This window comes from Rhinatrema bivittatum, chromosome 3 (genome assembly GCF_901001135.1).
Source record: "Rhinatrema bivittatum chromosome 3, aRhiBiv1.1, whole genome shotgun sequence".
Classification (NCBI taxonomy): Eukaryota; Metazoa; Chordata; class Amphibia; order Gymnophiona; family Rhinatrematidae; genus Rhinatrema; species Rhinatrema bivittatum.
Genome location: NC_042617.1, coordinates 179,100,175 through 179,119,820, shown reverse-complemented (window position 1 = coordinate 179,119,820; position 19,646 = coordinate 179,100,175). Strand labels below are relative to the sequence as shown.

General features: G+C 44.7%; 1 protein-coding gene across 10 annotated transcripts in view; it reads left to right on the top strand.

Annotated features, from left to right (window-relative positions):
- Positions 1 to 19,646, top strand: part of SDCCAG8 (serologically defined colon cancer antigen 8) — a 694,410-nt gene that overhangs the window by 84,833 nt on the left and 589,931 nt on the right. For all 10 annotated transcript variants that reach the window (XR_003855449.1, XM_029593983.1, XM_029593984.1 and 7 more), the window contains exon 9: positions 18,412 to 18,600. Coding sequence is in view for 9 of the 10 variants with exons in the window: in XM_029593983.1 (XP_029449843.1) it covers positions 18,412 to 18,600 (189 nt within the window). In the remaining variant the exon portion in view is untranslated. The remainder of the gene's footprint in view (positions 1 to 18,411; positions 18,601 to 19,646) is intronic.

Below are 19,646 nucleotides of genomic sequence, written 5' to 3'. Positions count from 1 at the left end.
CCCTCCTCCGAGGAACCTATGCAGTTAGGAAGAACTTCCCTATCTGAAGAGGAGAAACGCCGCCGCCGGACACTGGGATTGTGTCTGTATTGCGGTGGAAAGGGACACTTCCTTTCTCAATGCAAGGAACGGCCGGGAAACGCCCACGCCTAGGAGTGATGGAGGAGTGTCTCCTGGGCTGTTTTAATGCTGCTCCTCAATGTACAGTACCGGTAACTCTGAAGGTCTCGGGAGGTTCCTTTGAAACGCAGGCCCTGATTGACTCCGGGGCTGGAGGTAACTTTATCACCCGCGCACTTGTGCAGCAGCTTCAGTTAGCCACATGACCCCGTGAACCCCCACTGCGTGTTACCTCCATTCAAGGAACTCCTTTGCCTGGTAGCATTTCCGTTGCCACCACTCCACTTACACTTCAGACTGGACTATTACATGAAGAGATGATCTCGTTCCTAGTTTTAGAGAGGTCGGTACATCCAATAGTTCTTGGTCTGCCCTGGTTGCAGCAACATTCTCCAGTGATTCGCTGGGATGATTTACAGATCACGCAATGGAGCCCTCATTGTTTTCAGTCGTGCATTAAGACTACAGTTGTTCCACCCATCCCTTTGGCACACACCGGGTCGCTACTTCCGGATCCGTACAGTGACTTTTCCGACGTCTTTTCTAAAGAAAAGGCGGAATTACTACCACAACATCGCCCCTTCGACTGCGCTATAGATCTTCTTCCCGGTGCAGTACCACCACGGGGTAGGGTGTATCCTCTCTCTCAGCCAGAGACCAAAGCCATGTCGGACTATATCAAGGAAAACCTCGCCAAGGGATTCATTCGGTCATCTAAATCACCTGCAGGGGCAGGATTCTTTTTCGTGGCTAAAAAAGATGGCTCATTGCGACCCTGCATTGATTACCGGGGCTTGAATGCCATTACCAAGAAGAACCGGTACCCATTACCATTGATTCCTGAATTATTAGACAAGCTCCAAGGGGCGCAAGTCTTTACGAAGCTGGACTTAAGGGGGGCCTATAACTTGGTTCGCATACGTCCCGGGGACGAGTGGAAGACCGCCTTCAATACCCGGGACGGACACTACGAGTACTTGGTCATGCCGTTCGGCTTATGTAATGCTCCCGCAGTATTCCAGCATCTCATGAACGAGATACTTAGGGATCTGCTTAACTCCTGCGTTATAGTATATTTGGACGATGTCCTTATTTTCTCACAAGACTTGAACACTCATCGATGTCAAGTCCGACAAGTACTTCAAATTCTCCGGGATCAGCATCTCTACGCGAAACTGGAGAAATGTCTATTTGAGCAGGACTCTTTGCCCTTTTTGGGTTATATTATTTCCGCTACAGGATTCAGCATGGACCCCGAAAAGGTATCTGCGATTAAGAAGTGGCCTCAACCTATTGGCTTAAAGGCGTTACAACGCTTTTTAGGCTTCGCGAACTTCTACAGGCACTTCATCCCAGGATATTCACGGCTAGTAGCACCACTGACCGCCCTAACTAAGAAAGGAGCTGATACGCAACACTGGACTCCTGAGACTTGTAAAGAATTTCGAGATCTAAAAGATGCCTTTCTGTTGGAAACTTGCTTACGCCATCCTGATCCGCTACGTCCCTTCGTGGTGGAGGTGGACGCTTCCAGTGTGGCGGTAGGAGCAGTTCTGTCTCAGTACTCCAGTTCTGGAAACTTGTTACCGTGCTCCTATTTTTCCAAAAAGTTTACGCCTACCGAAAGCAACTACGGGATCGGCGATAAGGAACTCCTAGCCATCAAGTTGGCTTTCGAAGAATGGAGGCAGTGGCTGGAGGGAGCTCAACATCAGGTCACGGTGTATACTGACCATAAAAATTTGGAGTTCCTTTCACAAGCCCAGCGCCTTAACCCCAGGCAAGCTCGCTGGTCATTATTTTTCAGTCGGTTTGATTTCATCCTCAAGTACCGACCAGCATCGAAGAATGTTCGAGCCGATGCACTATCTCGTAATACCATCTTTGAAGAGAAGGATGACCCTCCGCAGTACATCATCAATCCAGCTAAAATCTTCCTTGCCAGCACCAGTATATCCACGCCAGGAAGAGTGGTAGTTCCTCGACGAGATCGTAGAAGGGTCCTGGAGTGGGCCCATGACTCTCTCACGGGAGGCCACGCCGGTCGAGAGAGGACCTTAACTCTTTTAAACCGATACTACTGGTGGCCTCGGGTGCGACAGGACGTACACGAGTATGTGGCATCTTGCCCAGTATGTGCCAGACAAAAACCTCTCGTTGGATGACCCTGGGGACTTCTACAGCCCCTGCCTATTCCCACGGAACCTTGGACCCACATCGCCACGGACTTCGTGGTGGATTTGCCTCCGTTGGAGGGTAATACGGTGATTTGGATCACCGTGGATCGGTTCTCTAAGATGGTTCACCTAGTACCTCTGCCCAAACTTCCATCTGCTCCAGAACCGGCACATCTATTTATACAGCACATCTTCCGAGCTCATGGTCTCCCACAGAGTATTGTATCCAACCGTGGGTCTCAGTTCACAGCTCGCTACTGGCGTGCCATCTGTAAGAAGTTTGGAGTTCAACTGAATCTGTCCACCGCGTTTCATCCACAAAATAATGGACAAATGGAACGAATGAATCGGTCTCTCAAATTATTCCTTCGCAGTTTCATTTCCGAGAAAAGGGACAATTGGGTTTCCCTTCTGCCATGGGCTGAATTCGCGTACAGTAATCACCAGCATTCCGTCACAGGTCAGTCTCCATTCCGGACCGTCTTTGGACGCCATCTCAGACCTCCGGTACCACTTCCTGTGGAGGTTCCGTCCCCAGTGGCCCAGTCGCTGGCCACCCAGCTTCATCAACTCTGGAGGATTCTTCAGCAGCGACTCTCCACAGCAGCACAAAGGACACGGAAAGTGGCGAATCGCCATCGACGTCCCGCACCAGAATTGTTGCCCGGTACTAAGGTATGGCTAAGCACCAAGAACCTTCACTTCCCAGGTCATTCTCACAAGTTGTGCCCCAAATTCTGTGGTCCTTTTCCCGTGGCTGAACGAATAGGCCTGGTGTCCTATAGGCTTCGTCTCCCATCATCGTTACGTATCCACAATCTGTTTCACGTATCCCTTTTGAAACCTGTGGTGTACTCTCGTTTTCATCGTCTTACTCCTGATGATATCGCAGCCTCGTCTCCTGAGGAACCTGTTTATCGAGTACACGAACTACGGGATGTGCGCTTTCACAATCGCCGATGGGAGTATTTGCTAGCATGGGAGGGCTGTGGGCCCGAAGAAGACTCTTGGGAACCTGCACGAAATATTTTGGACAAATCTCTGCTGACTCAGTTTCACTTGGATAATCCCGGGAAGCCCGGTCCTCTTCGGAGGGGGCGTAAAAGGGGGGGTACTGTTACGATCCCGGTCACTAGGTTAGTGACCGGGCACCTACCGCTTCTTGCCGTGCCGAGAATTGCGCCGCAAAACGCCCGATTTGTGGCCTTCCAGGCCGCATGGCAGCGGCGTCTCCATGAGGGAGACGCCGTTGAAGACTCCTCCCCTTGATGTGGGAACGCGCGCGCGCAGGGGCCCGCATTTTCAGTCGTCAACACCCGGATGTGCTGACACGCCTCCAATGACGTCAGACGCCGGGTAGGGGATTTAAACAGGGAGCCGGGGGTTTTCAAATTGCCTTCCAACGAGGTTCCTTCTATGAAGTACTAGTTGCCGTTCTGCTTACCCGGTTCCTGATTCCTGCTGCCTGTCTTCGGATTCTGCCTGCCTGACCTTGATTCTTGCCTGCTGCCTGGTTCCTGGACTTCTGCTTGCCCTTGCGGTTCTGCTTCTGCCTGATTTCTGCCTGCCTTGACTCCGTTCCGTGACTCCAGCTTCCACCTGCCTGCCGCCTGCCTCGACCCCAGTTCGTGACTCCGATTTCTGCCTGCCTGCCGCCTGCCTTGACTCCGGTTCGTGCTCCTTTCCTGGGTTTCTTCGGTTCTTCACCTAAGTCCCAGCGGTCCGGGTCCCTACGGGCTCCTCCTGGGGGGACCTCGGACTTCCAGGGTGAAGACTTCTAAGTCCTAGCGACCCGGGCTCCCACAGCTCCTCTGGAGGGGTCACGGGTTTCCAGGTGAAGCCTCGTCTGTCCAGTGTGTGTTCTGCCTCCCGACTGTTCCCCCGGGTCGGTCGGCCTAAGGATCCACTTCCGGATTTGGACAGTCATAACAGCGGAGTTTATCTGGGATTGCTCTCCCTCTTTCTCCTTACATGATTTTATTTGATTGTATTCCCAAACCGCTGGTGGGGGGCCCCAGGTTCCCCTGGTTTTTGCGAAAGGCCTTTGCGGTGGGGAAAAAGGTTGTTTTGCTTACTTGGAAAGAGTTGGATGGTCCCTCCTTTTGGTTGTGGCGTAATCATCTTCACCGCATGATGCAAATGGACAATTTTGCTTCAAAGACATGTCCTCAACGACGTCGAAGGTTTCTTCAGATTTGGGATGGATACCTACAGGCTTTACCGCACCGGGCGCGTAGCCTTATTCTCAACTGTTGAGCTGAGTGTGGTATTGAGAGTTTCGACCCGTGGACTTAACCAGATATGGTTATATTGGAGTCAGGACCTAAGGGGAGGACTTTTTGGGGGTGGGGGGATAGTATACATATAAGAATGTTGTGGATGTTATTATGGTTATTCATGGATTTGGAGATATAGACGGAACTGTATATCTCTAATTCCTCTGTACTGCTCTTTAATCCATTAATAAAAATTGTTTATACAAAAAAAAAAAAGAAACCTGCATCGGAGCTCCCTATACCACCACTGTGGGAAGGGTCTCATCAGCCGAGGACCCAAGACTACTGCCACGTCTGGTGAACTCTACAAGCTGTACAATAAAAACTATCTCTGTGTTTGTGCATCTGAGTCTAGCCTGGTACTGCAGTTTCCCACGGGCTCCTCCCCGTGGGAGTATTTATTTATTTATTTATTTATTTATTTATTTAACAGTTTTATATACCGACCTTCATAGTAAATAACCATATCGGATCGGTTTACAATTAACAAGAATAAAAACTGGGGTAACTATTCAAGTAAACGAAAGATAAACAGTAGGTAGGAATGAGTCAAAAAGTTACAATCAACAGGGAAGAGAACTTGGAAGCTTGCAACAAGCTGGAAAGAAGATAAGGTAGGAAATAAATATGAAGTGATACCATAGGGTGTACGGGTTAAAGCTTAATGGTGCTTTAACCTGGGAGAGTCATCACTTTAACCTGGGAGTAGCCATCACTGCAGCACCTAAGAATCCACCAAACACCTCAAAACCATAACAGATTGCTAACTCCATGGATTTGGCTCAGCTCACTGCATTGCAGGCCATTCCAGGCCTGGCCCAGCGAATCTCCGAACAACAGAACTTGCTGGATAGCTTGACTGTGGCCTTTAATCTACTACACTCACAGATTAACGCCTCTACTACCACAGGTAAAGAAAAACACCACCAGAAGTGACTGTTAAGACTGTTGTACCCCTCTCCATTCCTACACGCTTCTCAGGGGAAGCTTGGAGATGTAGAGGATTAATCAACCAATGCTGCATGCATTTTGCCCTGCAACCTAACCACTTTCCTACAGTCTATGCCAAGACCACATATATCCTGTCTTATCTGGATGGAAGAGCACTGGCTTGGGCTTCTCTGCTATGGGAGCGCAATGATCCCATCCTGAAGGATTTTACCGGGTTTTTGGAACTGTTCAAATCTGTATTTGATGACCCTGCCCGGTATACTACAACAGGATCTACATTGGTTCATCTGAAACAAGGTAATAAATCTCTACCAGACTTCGCCATAGAATTCAAGACTTTGGCTTCAGAGTTAAATTGGGACTCAAGATGCCTGAAGACACTCTTCTTTGAAGGCCTGAACTCCTGGCTAAAAGAGAAATGCCTGAGACCTTGGAGAACCTGATGAAGTTGGCCACAAGAATTGATCTCCGACTTCGGGTTAAGGTTCAAGAGGTCAAGAGTTCCAGGAGACCTAGCCAGGGAGAAAAAAATCAAGTTAAGACCATATCTAAGCCTATTCAGTCTAATTCTGTTGCTGGCGAGGAAAAACCAATGCAACTAGGCCGCAGTCACCTGACTTCTAAAGAGAGAAGAACACGAAAAAGATTGGGCCTCTGCATGTATTGTGGACAAGCTGGCCATGCTGTACAAATATGCCCAATCTGTCTGTGAAACTAGCAGACCTAAGTCCTGTGGGAGGACTCTTCTTAGGTCTAACTGCACCCTCTCCTCCACTCTCTCTTCCAGTCTCCTTGATATGCGGCCGCTTGAATATCAGACTCTTGCCCTAGTGGACTCAAATTACACAAATTCAGAATCTAGTTTCCATATATGATGTTGTGTTGTTGAATTGTAATTGAATACATCATATTTTCAGTTGTTAGAACACTAGTGGACTCCGGGGCAGGAGGAAACTTTATACAAAAGCATCTAGTGGAACATCTGCTGTTCTGAATGAGGTACATCTCTGTGCTTTTTCCTATTCAGGCAGCTAAACTTTCTCTCCAATCAGTCCTCAAGACAAAGATTCTTTAAGTTTGAAATCATTTATTGAACAGGTAAATTCTACTTACAATTGTTGAATCTCAAACGTAAGCTCCTAGGCAGAGATCATTGTCAAATGGAGGGAGGGGTAACAGGAGGGATCTGAGGCTGATTTAGTCTTCCAATGAAGGCAGTAAAAGAGAAGGTAAAAACCCAATCATTTGACAGGGTTTCACAAGAGCGTTGCTGGCTCAGAGGTAAACATAAGCAAGACTGACTCTCGTCGAAAGCTGCTAAAGGAAACGCCTCCACAAGCTGGGGGCAGGGGCAAGGTCCAATGGCAGTGAGCCTAAGAAACAGTTAACAAAGGGAAAATATAAAGGGCAGAACCTTGAGCCTATAGGGCACCTAGAAAGACTCAAGTTAAATTGAGGAGCATTCAAGCCTTTCCAATAGTGAGAGAAAGAGGAGGGGGGGGGCTCTTAAAGATAAAGGCTCACATCTTTTTATCCTAGGTTACATACAGTGCTAAGAGAGGACTGCATTAAACACAGTTAAATTACAATATATATAGATACAACATGTACCCACTGCTGGGGACAGAACATCTGCGGATCCCCACCACTACCATGACGTCTCCGCTACTACTTTCCTCTATCCATGGAAAGCCTTTACCGTGTGAAGTAGCCCTACTTACTGAACTGGTAAGTTTAAGGACAGGCGCTCTTCATACAGAAACAATTTCCCTCTGTGTGCTAGAGAAGGCTATGCACCCCCTAGTACTGGGGTTACCGTGGCTGCAAAAGCACATGCCTCAATTCAACTGGACTACTCTGGAGCTTTCACATTGGGGTCCAGATTGTCATGGCAAGTGCCTGAAGGAAGTTTCTCCTATACCCTGCATGCCAACGACCGCGTTGTTGCCTGGGCTTCTGCCTCATACGCATCTTTTCAGGATGTATTTTCTAAAGAGGTCACTGATGTACTACCTCCACACAGATCCTACAACTGTGCTATCAACTGAAACTGAATACAGAACAACCTAAGGGAAGGGTCTACCTCCTCTCTGTGGTAGAAAATAAAGTGATGTCTGAATGCATCCTAGAAAATCTCCAAAAGGGTTTCATAAGGCCATCCAAGTCTCCTTCTGGGGCAGGCTTCTTCTTTGTGAGTAAGAAGGACGGAACCTTACATCCATGCATTTGTTCAAATGAACAAGTCATTGTAAAAAACTGCAATTTGTTCAAATGAACAAGTCATTGTAAATCACATAATTCTTTGTAATGTACCCTGTCATACTTTGGTTAATATACTATGTTAAAGTTCGTATCATTTTTCTTCTTGCTCCTAGTTGTACTTATCCTTGTTTTATTGTAACTGTAACTATTTTATGTTAGCACCTGTTATTTATTTCGTTCAGTGTTCCTGTTATTACCCCACTGTTTATTGTAAACCGGCATGATGTGATATATAGAAAAACTAAAATAAATAAATAAATTAAATGCATTGATTATCGTGGTCTAAACGAGATCATGGTCAAAGACTGCTATCCCTTTACCACTCATCTCAGAGCTATTTGACAGACTACAGGGAGCCAAGATATTCTCCAAGTTTTATCTTAAAGGAGCATATAACCTTGTTCATATTTGTTCAGGAGACGAATGGAAGACAGCGTTTAATACCAGGGATGGACACTTTGAGTACTTAGTGATGCCCTTCAGCTTGTGCAACACCCCAGCTGTCTTCCAAAACAAGATGAATGACATCCTGCATGACCTACTCTACCAATGTGTCGTTGTATACCTAGACGATATCCTGATATTCTCTCAAGACCTGAATACCCACAAGGAAGACATCAAGAAGGTTTTACAGAGACTGCGGGAGAATCATCTATACGCAAAGCTGTCCAAATGTGAATTCCACAAGGAATCTATACCTTTCTTAGGGTACATAGTATCTGACAAAGGGTTCCAGATGGAATCACAAAAGCTTGAGAGCATTCAGAAATGGACTCAACCCACTGGTCTAAAAGCTCTTAGACAATTTCTGGGATTTACTAATTATTACAGAACCTTCTTTAAGAATTACTCCTCACTAACTGAGCCATTAACAGCTCTGACAAAGAAGGGTGCCAATGTTGCCAATTGGTCTATAGAGGCTGTCACCGCATTTCAAAAGGTGAAGGACGCTTTCTCTACTAAGCCATGCCTCCACCGTCCGGATCCTGCACGCCCCTTCATCGTGGAGGTTGACGCCTCAGATGTTAGTGTTGGGCTGTGCTAAGTCAGACCAGTGACTCCAAGATCCTACGTCCATGTTCCTTTTCTCCAGAGCTTCATGCCGGCAGAAAGAAACTACGGCATTGAAAGTAAAGAGCTATTGGTGATAAAGATGGCGTTCGAGGAGTGGCATCCCTGGCTCCAAGGTGCTCAACATCAAATCACAGTTTTTCAGATCATAAAAACCTAGAATACCTTTGCCATGCCCAGCGCCACAACCATAGACAGGTGAGATGGTCCCTGTTCTTTAACAGGTTTGATTTCATCTTGAAATACCGACCTGGAGATAAAAACATCAGAGCGGATGCCCTATCTCGCTCCTTCATATCTGAAGATGTACCTGATGCTCTGCAACACATCATTGACCCAGAGAGAGTCATTCTTTCTGTCATTCTTTCTGCTACTCTGCTACTCACCCAATTTCTGGAAGAAACTACTAGCATGGGCTCATGACTCTAAATTGGTTGGACATCCCGGTCAACTGAGAACGCTGGCGAAGTTACAACAATACTACTCTGGCCGTCCATGAAAGAAGACACCTTTGCTTACGTAGCGGCTTGTACCAACTGTGCCAGTCAGAAACCTCTGCCTGGACGTCCTTGGGGCCAGTTTCAACCCTTGCCAGTACCAGACGAGCCCTGGACTCACATCGCCATGGACTTTGTGGTGGACTTACTACTCTCTGGGGGCAACAATACCATCTGGGTAACAATGGATCATTTCTCAAAGATGGCTCACTTTGTGGCGCTTCCTAAAAACATAAGAAAATGCCATACTGGGTCAGACCAAGGGTCCATCAAGCCCAGCATCCTGTTTCCAACAGTGGCCAATCCAGGCCTTAAGAACCTGGCAAGTACCCAAAAAACTAAGGGGTAGATTTTATAATTTTCCGCGAGCGCGTACAAAAGTACGCTGGATTTTATAAGATACGCTCGTAGCCGCGCGTATCTTATAAAATCTGGGGTCGGCGCGCGCGAGGGGGTGAACATTTGTGCAACCTGCTCGCGCCAAGCCCAGCGCGCGCTGCCTGTTCCCTCCGAGGCCGCTCCGATTTCAGAGCGGCCTCGGAGGGAACTTTCCTTCGCCTCCCTTCCCCTACCTAACCCACCCCCCCCCCCGGCCCTATCTAACCCCCCCCCCCCCCCTTGTCTTTGTTGCACGATTTACGCCTGCTAAAAGCAGATGTAAATCTGCGCGCGCCAGTGGGCTGCTGGCGCGCCATCACCCGACCTAGGGGCTGGTCCGGAGGCCTCGGCCATGCCCCCGGGCCCGCCCCCGCAACGCCGTGTCATGCCCCCGAAATGCCGCGTCATTTAGGACATGCCCCTGACACACCCCTTTTACAAAGCCCCGGGACTTACGCACGTCCCGGGGCTCTGCGCGCGCCGGCACGCAAGGGCTCTGCGCACAGGGCATTTAAAAACCGGCCCTAAGTCTATTCCATGTTACCATTGCTAATGGCAGTGGCTATTCTCTAAGTGAACTTAATAGCAGGTAATGGACTTCTCCTCCAAGAACTTATCCAATCCTTTTTTAACACCGCTATACTAACTACACTAACCACATCCTCTGGCAACAAATTCCAGAGTTTAATTGTGCGTTGAGTAAAAAAGAACTTTCTCCGATTAGTTTTAAATGTGCCCCATGCTACCTTCATGGAGTGCCCCCTAGTGTTTCTACTATCCGAAAGAGTAAATAACCGATTCACATCTACCCGTTCTAGACTTCTCATGATTTTAAACATCTCTATCATATCCCCCCTCAGCCGTCTCTTCTCCAAGCTGAAAAGTCCTAACCTCTTTAGCCTTTCTTCATAGGGTAGCTGTTCCATTCCCCTTATCATTTTGGTAGCCCTTCCCTGTACCTTCTCCATCGCAATTATATCTTTTTTGAGATGCGGCGACCAGAATTGTACACAGTATTCAAGGTGCGGTCTCACCATGGAGCAATACAATGGCATTATGACATTTTCCATTTTATTCACCATTCCCTTTCTAATAATTCCCAACATTCTGTTTGCTTTTTTGACTGCAGTAGCATACTGAGCCGACGATTTCAATGTGTTATCCACTATGACGCCTAGATCTCTTTCTTGGGTTGTAGCACCTAATATGGAACCCAACATTGTGTAATTATAGATGGGTTATTTTTCCCTATATGCATCACCTTGCACTTATCCACATTAAATTTCATCTGCCATTTGGATGCCCAATTTTCCAGTCTCACAAGGTCTCCCTGCAATTTATCACAATCTGCTTGTGATTTAACTACTCTGAACAATTTTGTGTCATCTGCAAATTTGATTATCTCGCTCGTCGTATTTCTTTCCAGATCATCCACCACCTACTCCAGACCAAGACTGCTCCCAATCAAGGTCTTTAAGTTACATATTTGTAAAGAACCTTTGTAAATGTATTTTTTATTGTTATACTCTCTTCTTTTTCTTCTTCCCACCCCCCTAGTTGTATAATTCCTTGTTCATTGTAACTGTATTTCCTGCACCAGTTTAGTTGTTCCAGTTCTATGTTTAATGCACAAACTGTTCAATGTAAACCGGTTTGATGCGACCCCTGGTCGTGAAAGCCGGTATAGAAAATAGCCAAATAAATAAAATAAATAAATAAATCATTTATAAATATATTGAAAAGTAAGGGTCCCAATACAGATCCCTGAGGCACTCCACTGTCCACTCCCTTCCACTGAGAAAATTGTCCATTTAATCCTACTCTCTATTTCTTGTCTTTTAGCCAGTTTGCAATCCATGAAAGGACATCCCCACCTATCCCATGACTTTTTACTTTTCCAAGAAGCCTCTCATGAGGAGCTTTGTCAAACGCCTTCTGAAAATCCAAGTATACTACATCTACCGTTCACCCTTATCCACATGTTTATTAACTCCTTCAAAAAAGTGAAGCAGATTTGTGAAGCAAGACTTGCTCTAGGTAAAGCCATGCTGACTTTGTTCCATTAAACCATGTCTTTCTATATGTTCTGTGATTTTGGTGTTTAGAACACTTTCCACTATTTTTCCTGGCACTGAAGTCAGGCTAACCGGTCTGTAGTTTCCCAGATTGCCCCTGGAACCCTTTTTAAATATTGGGGTTACATTTGCTATCCTCCAGTCTTCAAGTACAATGGATGATTTTAAGGATAGATTACAAATTTTTACTAATAGGTCTGAAATTTCATTTTTTTAGTTCCTTCAGAACTCTGTGGTGTATACCATCCGGTCCAGGTGATTTACTACTCTTCAGTTTGTCAATCAGGCCTACCACATCTTCTAAGTTCACCGTGATTTCATTCAGTCCATCTGAATTATTACCATGAAACCTTCTCCATTACAGGTACCTGCCCAACATCCTCTTCAGTAAACACCGAAGCAAAGAAATCATTTAATCTTTTCGCGATGGCCTTATCTTCTCTAAGTGCCCCTTTAACCCCTCGATCATCTAACGGTCCAACTGACTCCCTCACAGGCTTTCTGCTTCGGATATATTTAAAAATGTTTTTACTGTGAGTTTTTGCCTCTACAGCCAACTTCTTTTCAAATTCTCTCTTAGCCTGTCTTATCAATGTCTTACATTTAACTTGCCAACGTTTATGCTTTATCCTATTTTCTTCTGTTGGATCCCTTCTTCCAATTTTGAATGAAGATCTTTTGGCTAAAATAGCTTCTTTTACCTCCCCTTTTAACCATGCCAGTAATCGTTTGCCTTCTTTCCACTTTTCTTAATGTGTGGAATATATCTAGACTGTGCTTCTAGAATGGTATTTTTTAACAATGACCACGCCTCTTGGACATTTTTACTTTGTAGCTACTCCTTTCAGTTTTTTTCTAACAATATTTCTCATTTTATCAAAGTTTGCCTTTTGAAAGTTTAGCACAAGAGCCTTGGATTTGCACACTGTTCCTCTTCCAGTCATTAAATCAAATTTGATCATATTATGATCACTATTGCCAAGCGGCCCCACCACCATTACCTCTCTCACCAGTCCTGTGCTCCACTGAGAATTAGATCTAAAATTGCTCCCTCTCTCGTCGGTTCCTGAACCAGTTGCTCCATAAAGCTATCATTTATTCCATCCAGGAACGTTAACTCTCTAGCGTGTCCCGATGATACATTTACCCAGTCAATATTGGGGTAATTGAAGTCTCCCATTATTACCGCACTACCAATTTGGTTAGCTTCCCTAATTTCTCTTAGCATTTCACTGTCCGTCTCACCATCTGGACCAGGTGGACAGTAGTATACCCCTATCACTTATAGTCTTCCCCAACACGCAAGGGATTTCTACCCATAAAGATTCAATTTGTATTTATTTATTTATTTGAAACTTTTATATACCGGTATTAGTAAGCATACATCATACCGGTTCACATTGTAACTAATATGCTGAAAATACAATCAACAGGGAGGGGAGACCGGGAGGAGTATACATAGAGCACAACAATCTAACCCCTCACACAAAAAACACACACAATGGCCTCAGCCCAATACATCCCCAAACTACCTCATCGCTACAACCACCACCACACTCCTAAAGCCACACCCATCACTAGACGCCTCACCAAAATCCACACCAACCCTAACATACCCTATACCACAATCACACTCATTACTCTACTCCTCATCAATGCACAATCGATCACCAAAAAAATGCCAATCATCCATGACATACTCACAGACGACCAACCAGACATATTCTGCATAACCGAATCCTGGCTGAAACACTCCGACACAGTCCTACTCAATCAACTACCCAGAAATACATACAACATATTCTCCATACCCAGAAAGCAAAAAGAAAAGGAGGTGGCCTACTATTCCTAGCTCACAAAAAACTTAAATTCTCCTCCCACTCCCTAAACTTACCACCTCCTCTTGAAACCAACCTATTCAAATCAAAACATCTCCAAATCCTCCTCCTCTACGCCCCACCTGGATGCCTACAGCACAACCTCTCCCACCTAATCGAATCCATCACAACCCACATCAACTTACAAGAGCCAGCCATTATACTAGGAGACTTCAATCTCCATATCGTCTCCCATCCACTTTCTCCCACCAGTGAACTACTCCTATCCACCATGTCTGCCATTGGATTCACCCAAATCATCAACACGCCCACACAAAAAGCGGGCCACACCCTGGACTTAATCTTCCTAAACAACAAAATATCCGCAACTGGACCACCCTCCACAAACCCCCCACCCCATGGTCCGACCACAGCCTCATACAAGCCAAGCTTCAACTCCAATCGAACCCACAAAAAACAGACAACCGAATCATCAAATTCACCAAACCATGCTCCAGTGAAGATATCGCCGAACTGTTACCGGAGGCACTAAAAACAATCAACCTAAATGACGCCAACACCGCCACAAACTCCTGGATATCTATCAACGCAGACATAGGCCAACACATTATGTCCCACGTATAAAAAAGGAAATCAAACAATCTACAAAGCAAAATGCCCCATGGTACACCCAAGAACTGAAAACCTCAAAGCGAACACTGAGACAAACTGAAAAACAGTGGAGACGAACCCCACCACCTCAACCTGAAAGACAAATACAGAACGCTACTTACACAACTATACAACAGAATCTCAACACAGCAAAGCGCAATTTCTACACGTCAAGAATTCATGATTACCAATTTAACCCAGGACCCTCTTTGCCTATGTCAAAGATTTAACCAACCCCATCCAAAATGACACAACACGCCTAACTCCAGCAACATCTCCAGCGAAAAAACTAGCTCAATTCTTCAAGGACAAAGTCGACAACATTATTGCCAAGATTCCCCATACCCACAACGACCCTACTGCCATTCCCCCTCCCATCCACATATGGTCACAATTCGCACCTGTTGCTTCTACAGAAATTGAACCCATCATCAGAAAAAACCAACCCTGCATCCCACCCATTAGACCCCATTCCCATCAAAACCCTAAAACTCATCAGAGAGATCATTGTCAAACCAATAACCTACATCATCAACTTATCCCTCGAACAAGGAATTTTCCCAGAAAAACTCAAAATGCCATCATCAAACCAATCATCAAAAACCTCAACTTGACAAATCAGACCCAGTAAACTACAGGACCAGTCTCTAACCTCCCATTCTTAGCAAAAATCATAGAAAAAAACAGTCAACAATCAACTTACAGACCACCTTGAAACCCATAATGTTCTTCAGCCAGCACAGCATGGTTTCAGAAAATTCCTCAGCACTAAAACCCTCCTCCTCTCCCTCACTGATACCATCCTCAGAGGCCGTGACAAAGGCAAATCGTTCCTCCTGATACTCCTTGACATATCAGCCGCCTTTGACACCATCAATCACAGAACACTCCTCACCAGACTTAAAGAAATTGGTCTTCAAGACACCACAATCAAATGGTTCAAATCCTACCTCTCAAACAGATCCTACATCGTCAAGACAAACTCATCTGAATCCTCTCAAGTGCCCCTCACACATGGGGTCCCACAAGGTTCTTCCCTATCCTCAACCCTCTTTAATATTTACCTCCTCCCACTATGCAAATACCTTTCAGATGCAAACCTCACCTACTTCGTCTATGCAGACGACATACAAATACTACTCCCCATAAACAAGTCCATCCAACTCACCATGGAAAAATGGAACAACCTCAGCTCAAATCTATCCCAATTACTATCCCAATTATCACTATGCCTCAACCAAGCCAAAACAGAAATCCTTCACATCCAAGATGACCGTCCCTCTTCTCTCCTCAAGTGCACCCCCTCCAACCACCCAGGAAACTCAATCAACCCGGGAGTGCCACAGTTCTCACAAATCTCACTCACTCCATCCACAAGAAACTTAGGAGTAACAATTGACAGCCAACTCAACTTTAAACGACACATCTCCAATACAATTAAGGATGGATTCTTCAAACTCCAAACCCTGAAAAAACTTAAACCCCTTCTCCAAGCGCACGACTTCCGAACAGTCCTTCAATCAATTATCCTCTCAAAACTCAACTACTGCAACCCCCTTCTCATCGGCCTACCAGAAATCCACATCAAACCCCTCCAAGTTCTACAAAATGCCGCCACCAGAATCATCACCAACAACAAAAAATCCTCCCACATCACACCTACCCTCAAAGAACTCCACTGGCTACCCATCACACAAAGAATCCATTACAAAACACTCACCCTCATGCACAAAAAAATACACAACAACAAAATGAACTGGCTAAACAACGCAATACATCCATACCCCACACAAAGAACTCTCAGATCCACCAACACCGGCCTCCTAGCCGTCCCCAATCTCAAATCTGCACACCTCAACGCAACCCGCAAATGAGCCATAACAATAGCGGGACCCACCCTATGGAACACCCTCCCCACCTGTCTCAGAAATGAACCTTCATTGCAAGCCTTCAAAAAACACCTTAAAACATGGCTGTTTTTAAAAGCCTTCCCACCCGACCCTTAACCTGCCCAATAGCAACACACCTCATCCCCTACACAGTCTTCTCACCCCCCTGAATCTCTCACTACACTACTTCCTCCCACCACACCGTCCCCCCTCCCTTCCCTCACCCCCCCCCCACCATTATTCCTAAATTATTTTTATCAACAAGCCCTTAACCCTAAATTTATTTTTATCAACAACACATTCATGTAGATATGTTATTTCCTATAACCTATTGTTATATCCTATAACCTTTTGCTCCATGTACTACTGTTATAATATGTTATAATTGTTTTTTTTGGTTACCATGTTACAATGTAAAATAGGGCGGATCCCGCCCTATTCTCTTGGTTATCTGGAAACCGATGTGATATCTCGATTGAATGTCGGTATATAAAAGAAATAAATAATAAATAAATAATAATAATAGAGCAGAAGGCATCATGCAGGATGTTTATCCTGTTGGACTCTATGCCATCCTGGACATAAAGCGCCACACCTCCTCCCGGGTGCTCCTCTCTGTCATTGCGATATAATTTGTACCCCGGTATAGCACTATCCCATTGGTTATCCTCTTTCCACCATGTCTCTGAGATGCCAATTAAGTCTATGTCATCATTCACTGCTATACATTGTAATTCTCCCATCTTCTTAGACTTCTGGCTTACTTCCTGGCTTACTAACTGCTAGTGAACTTGCAAAGCTTTTCATCAGCCACATTTTCTGCCTACACGGTATGCCAAAACACATAGTTTCAGATAGAGTTGTACAATTCACAGCCAAATTCTGGAAGGCTCTGTGTAAGAAGTTTGATATCACTCTCGACTTCACTTCATCTTACCATCCTCAATCAAATGGTTAAACTGAGAGGATGAACCATACCCTCAAGCAGTTCTTCCATGCCTGTGTTAGTTCACCGAAAATGGCTCTAGCCTAGGATATTTTGTAGGCAAAGAGACCTCATATATAATGGTGGGCTTTTGACACGTTTGCCCTTAAACGCCAATAACAATGTTGTGCGGTGATACAATCTATGTTACACTGTATCTGACTGTTATAATCATTGGTCTCTTTGTCAAGGTTTAGTAATGATTCCTTGTGTCAAGGTATTGGTACTTTTCTTGTGTCAATGTACACAATATAAATGAACGGCAGTAGAATAGGTGAACACTTATCGTAGCGAGATATGCAGATGTGCAGCGGGGATGAGATTCTGGCGTTGGCCCGACACGGCTCGTGTTTCTGGGAACCTTCTTCAGGGGCCGCCGATTGCCAGTATTAGTCCCGTGGCTGCCGTCTAGTTCTGCTACTGGGCTGCCACTGGGCTGCCACTTCTAGTGAACTCTAGAAGCTGTGCAATAAAAACTATCTCTGTGTTTGTGCAACTGAGTCTAGCCTGGTACTGCAGTTCCCCGCGCGGCTCCTCCCCAATGGGAGTGGCCATCACTGCAGCACCTAAGAATACACCAAACACCTCAAAACCATAACAATCGCTATGATATTAAGTCGGAGGGTGTACAGAAAAGCAGGTTTTTCTGCTTTTCTGTATACTTTCTCGGTGCCGGCCGAAATTAATGCCTGCCTTTGACAGGCGTTAATTTATGAAAGTAAAATGTGCGGCTTGGCTGCACATTTTACTTTCTGTATCGCGTGGGAATGACTAATAGGCCATCAACATGCATTTGCATGTTGGCGGGTGCTATTAGTTTCGGGGGGGGGGGGGGTTGGTCGCGCGTTTTCCACGCGCTATTACCCCTACTGTATAAGGGGTAAAAATAGCATGTGGAAAACGCGCGGCCAAACGGAGGCTAACAGAGCGCTCAGCCTGAGCGTACTTTACTGCATCGGCCCGATATTGACCACAGCCTTTTTAAATATTGCTAGTCAAATGTATTGTTAAACAGTAAAGAAAAAAGATATTTTTTCAAACTTGTTTGACAGAACAAGCATTCTTTCTGACAAAAGTTAAGGTGAAATTTTGTACTTGTCCACATGGTTTAACCAAGATATAGTTGTTTTTAATGCTTGTGTAGTACATTGCTGAAGTGTCAGAAATCCAGGTAAAGATGTAAGAATGTGTATGGCTTTCTGTTTTGACTGCATAATTAGTTTTATTTATTTTTGTTACAGGAAAGAGTTGACAGAATCCCAGAAGAATTGTGAAGATCTTAAAGTGAGGATGAAGCACCAAGAATCCCTTCTTGATACAAGTAATACCAACCATGTTGGCGGCTTGTGCTTGAAATGTGCACAGCAAGAGGCTGTTCTTGCCCAGACCCATGCCAATGTTCATATGCAGACCATTGAAAGATTAAAAAAGTGAGTATAGATCATGGGCACATGTTCGATTCAAAGGTACTGTCTGCTTTTTTTTTTTTAATACCACAAAATGTAATGTTGCCTTAAAATGTATTTGGAAATTACTGTAGTTAATACCATTTATCATATTTCATTTTTGTATGTCCTACTAAGTTCAGGTTTATAATTAGGGAAATTAGTAGTTGGGCAAATGTTTATGCACAGGAGTAAATTTCTATGGCACAGAGCTCATTAAGACTGGCCTGAATATTTTCTTAAAAGATGAGGAGACATACCATATATTTGTTTCCAGATATTTGTCAAAAATATAGATATGGGGAATTGAAAACTTTATTTGGATTGTTTGGACCTTGAATTAATGTTGTAGTTAAGACTTTAAGAAGAGCTCCTTGGTATCATGCAGGTTTATGGCTGTTGAAGCAGCAAACCCATTATTTTGAATGACAATGGAGAAAAAAAATCAGAGTAGGGGGAATTTTGAGAAATGTAGGTTGAATGCTAGAGTGTCTATAGGGAGGCTAGGAAATATTCTCTATACTTGCTTCACCCATTTATGTTTATCCAGGTTACTTCTACCCTGTTCATTGTTTTTAATCCAGGTTACTTCTACCCTGTTCATTGTAAAACAAGACTTTGTCTCTGTTATTTTTTGCTGGTTGTAATGTAAACCGAAGTGATAATTAATCTTGTTAATTGAACCTCTGTATATAAAAAGTTATAAATAAATAAATAAATATGTCTCTCAGCAATTAGATATGGCTGAGAATAGACCTATTTATGTATTTATTTTGTTTGGGAACACTTGTAAATCGCTTTACAAATTACAGTAATCTCTCAAAGCGATATATATCACATGGAACACTCAGACATTAAATTATTAGAACACTTAAGTAAAGAACAATAAGAACAAGGACAAAAGAAACAGAACACTTAAATGGAGTCATGTCATGGTGACTGGGATGTTCTTTGGTTCTATAAAAATTTGGTGATGTAGTGGGTTCGGCTATGGTATGTGGTATTTGCCTTATAGTCTGTATTACGCAAAC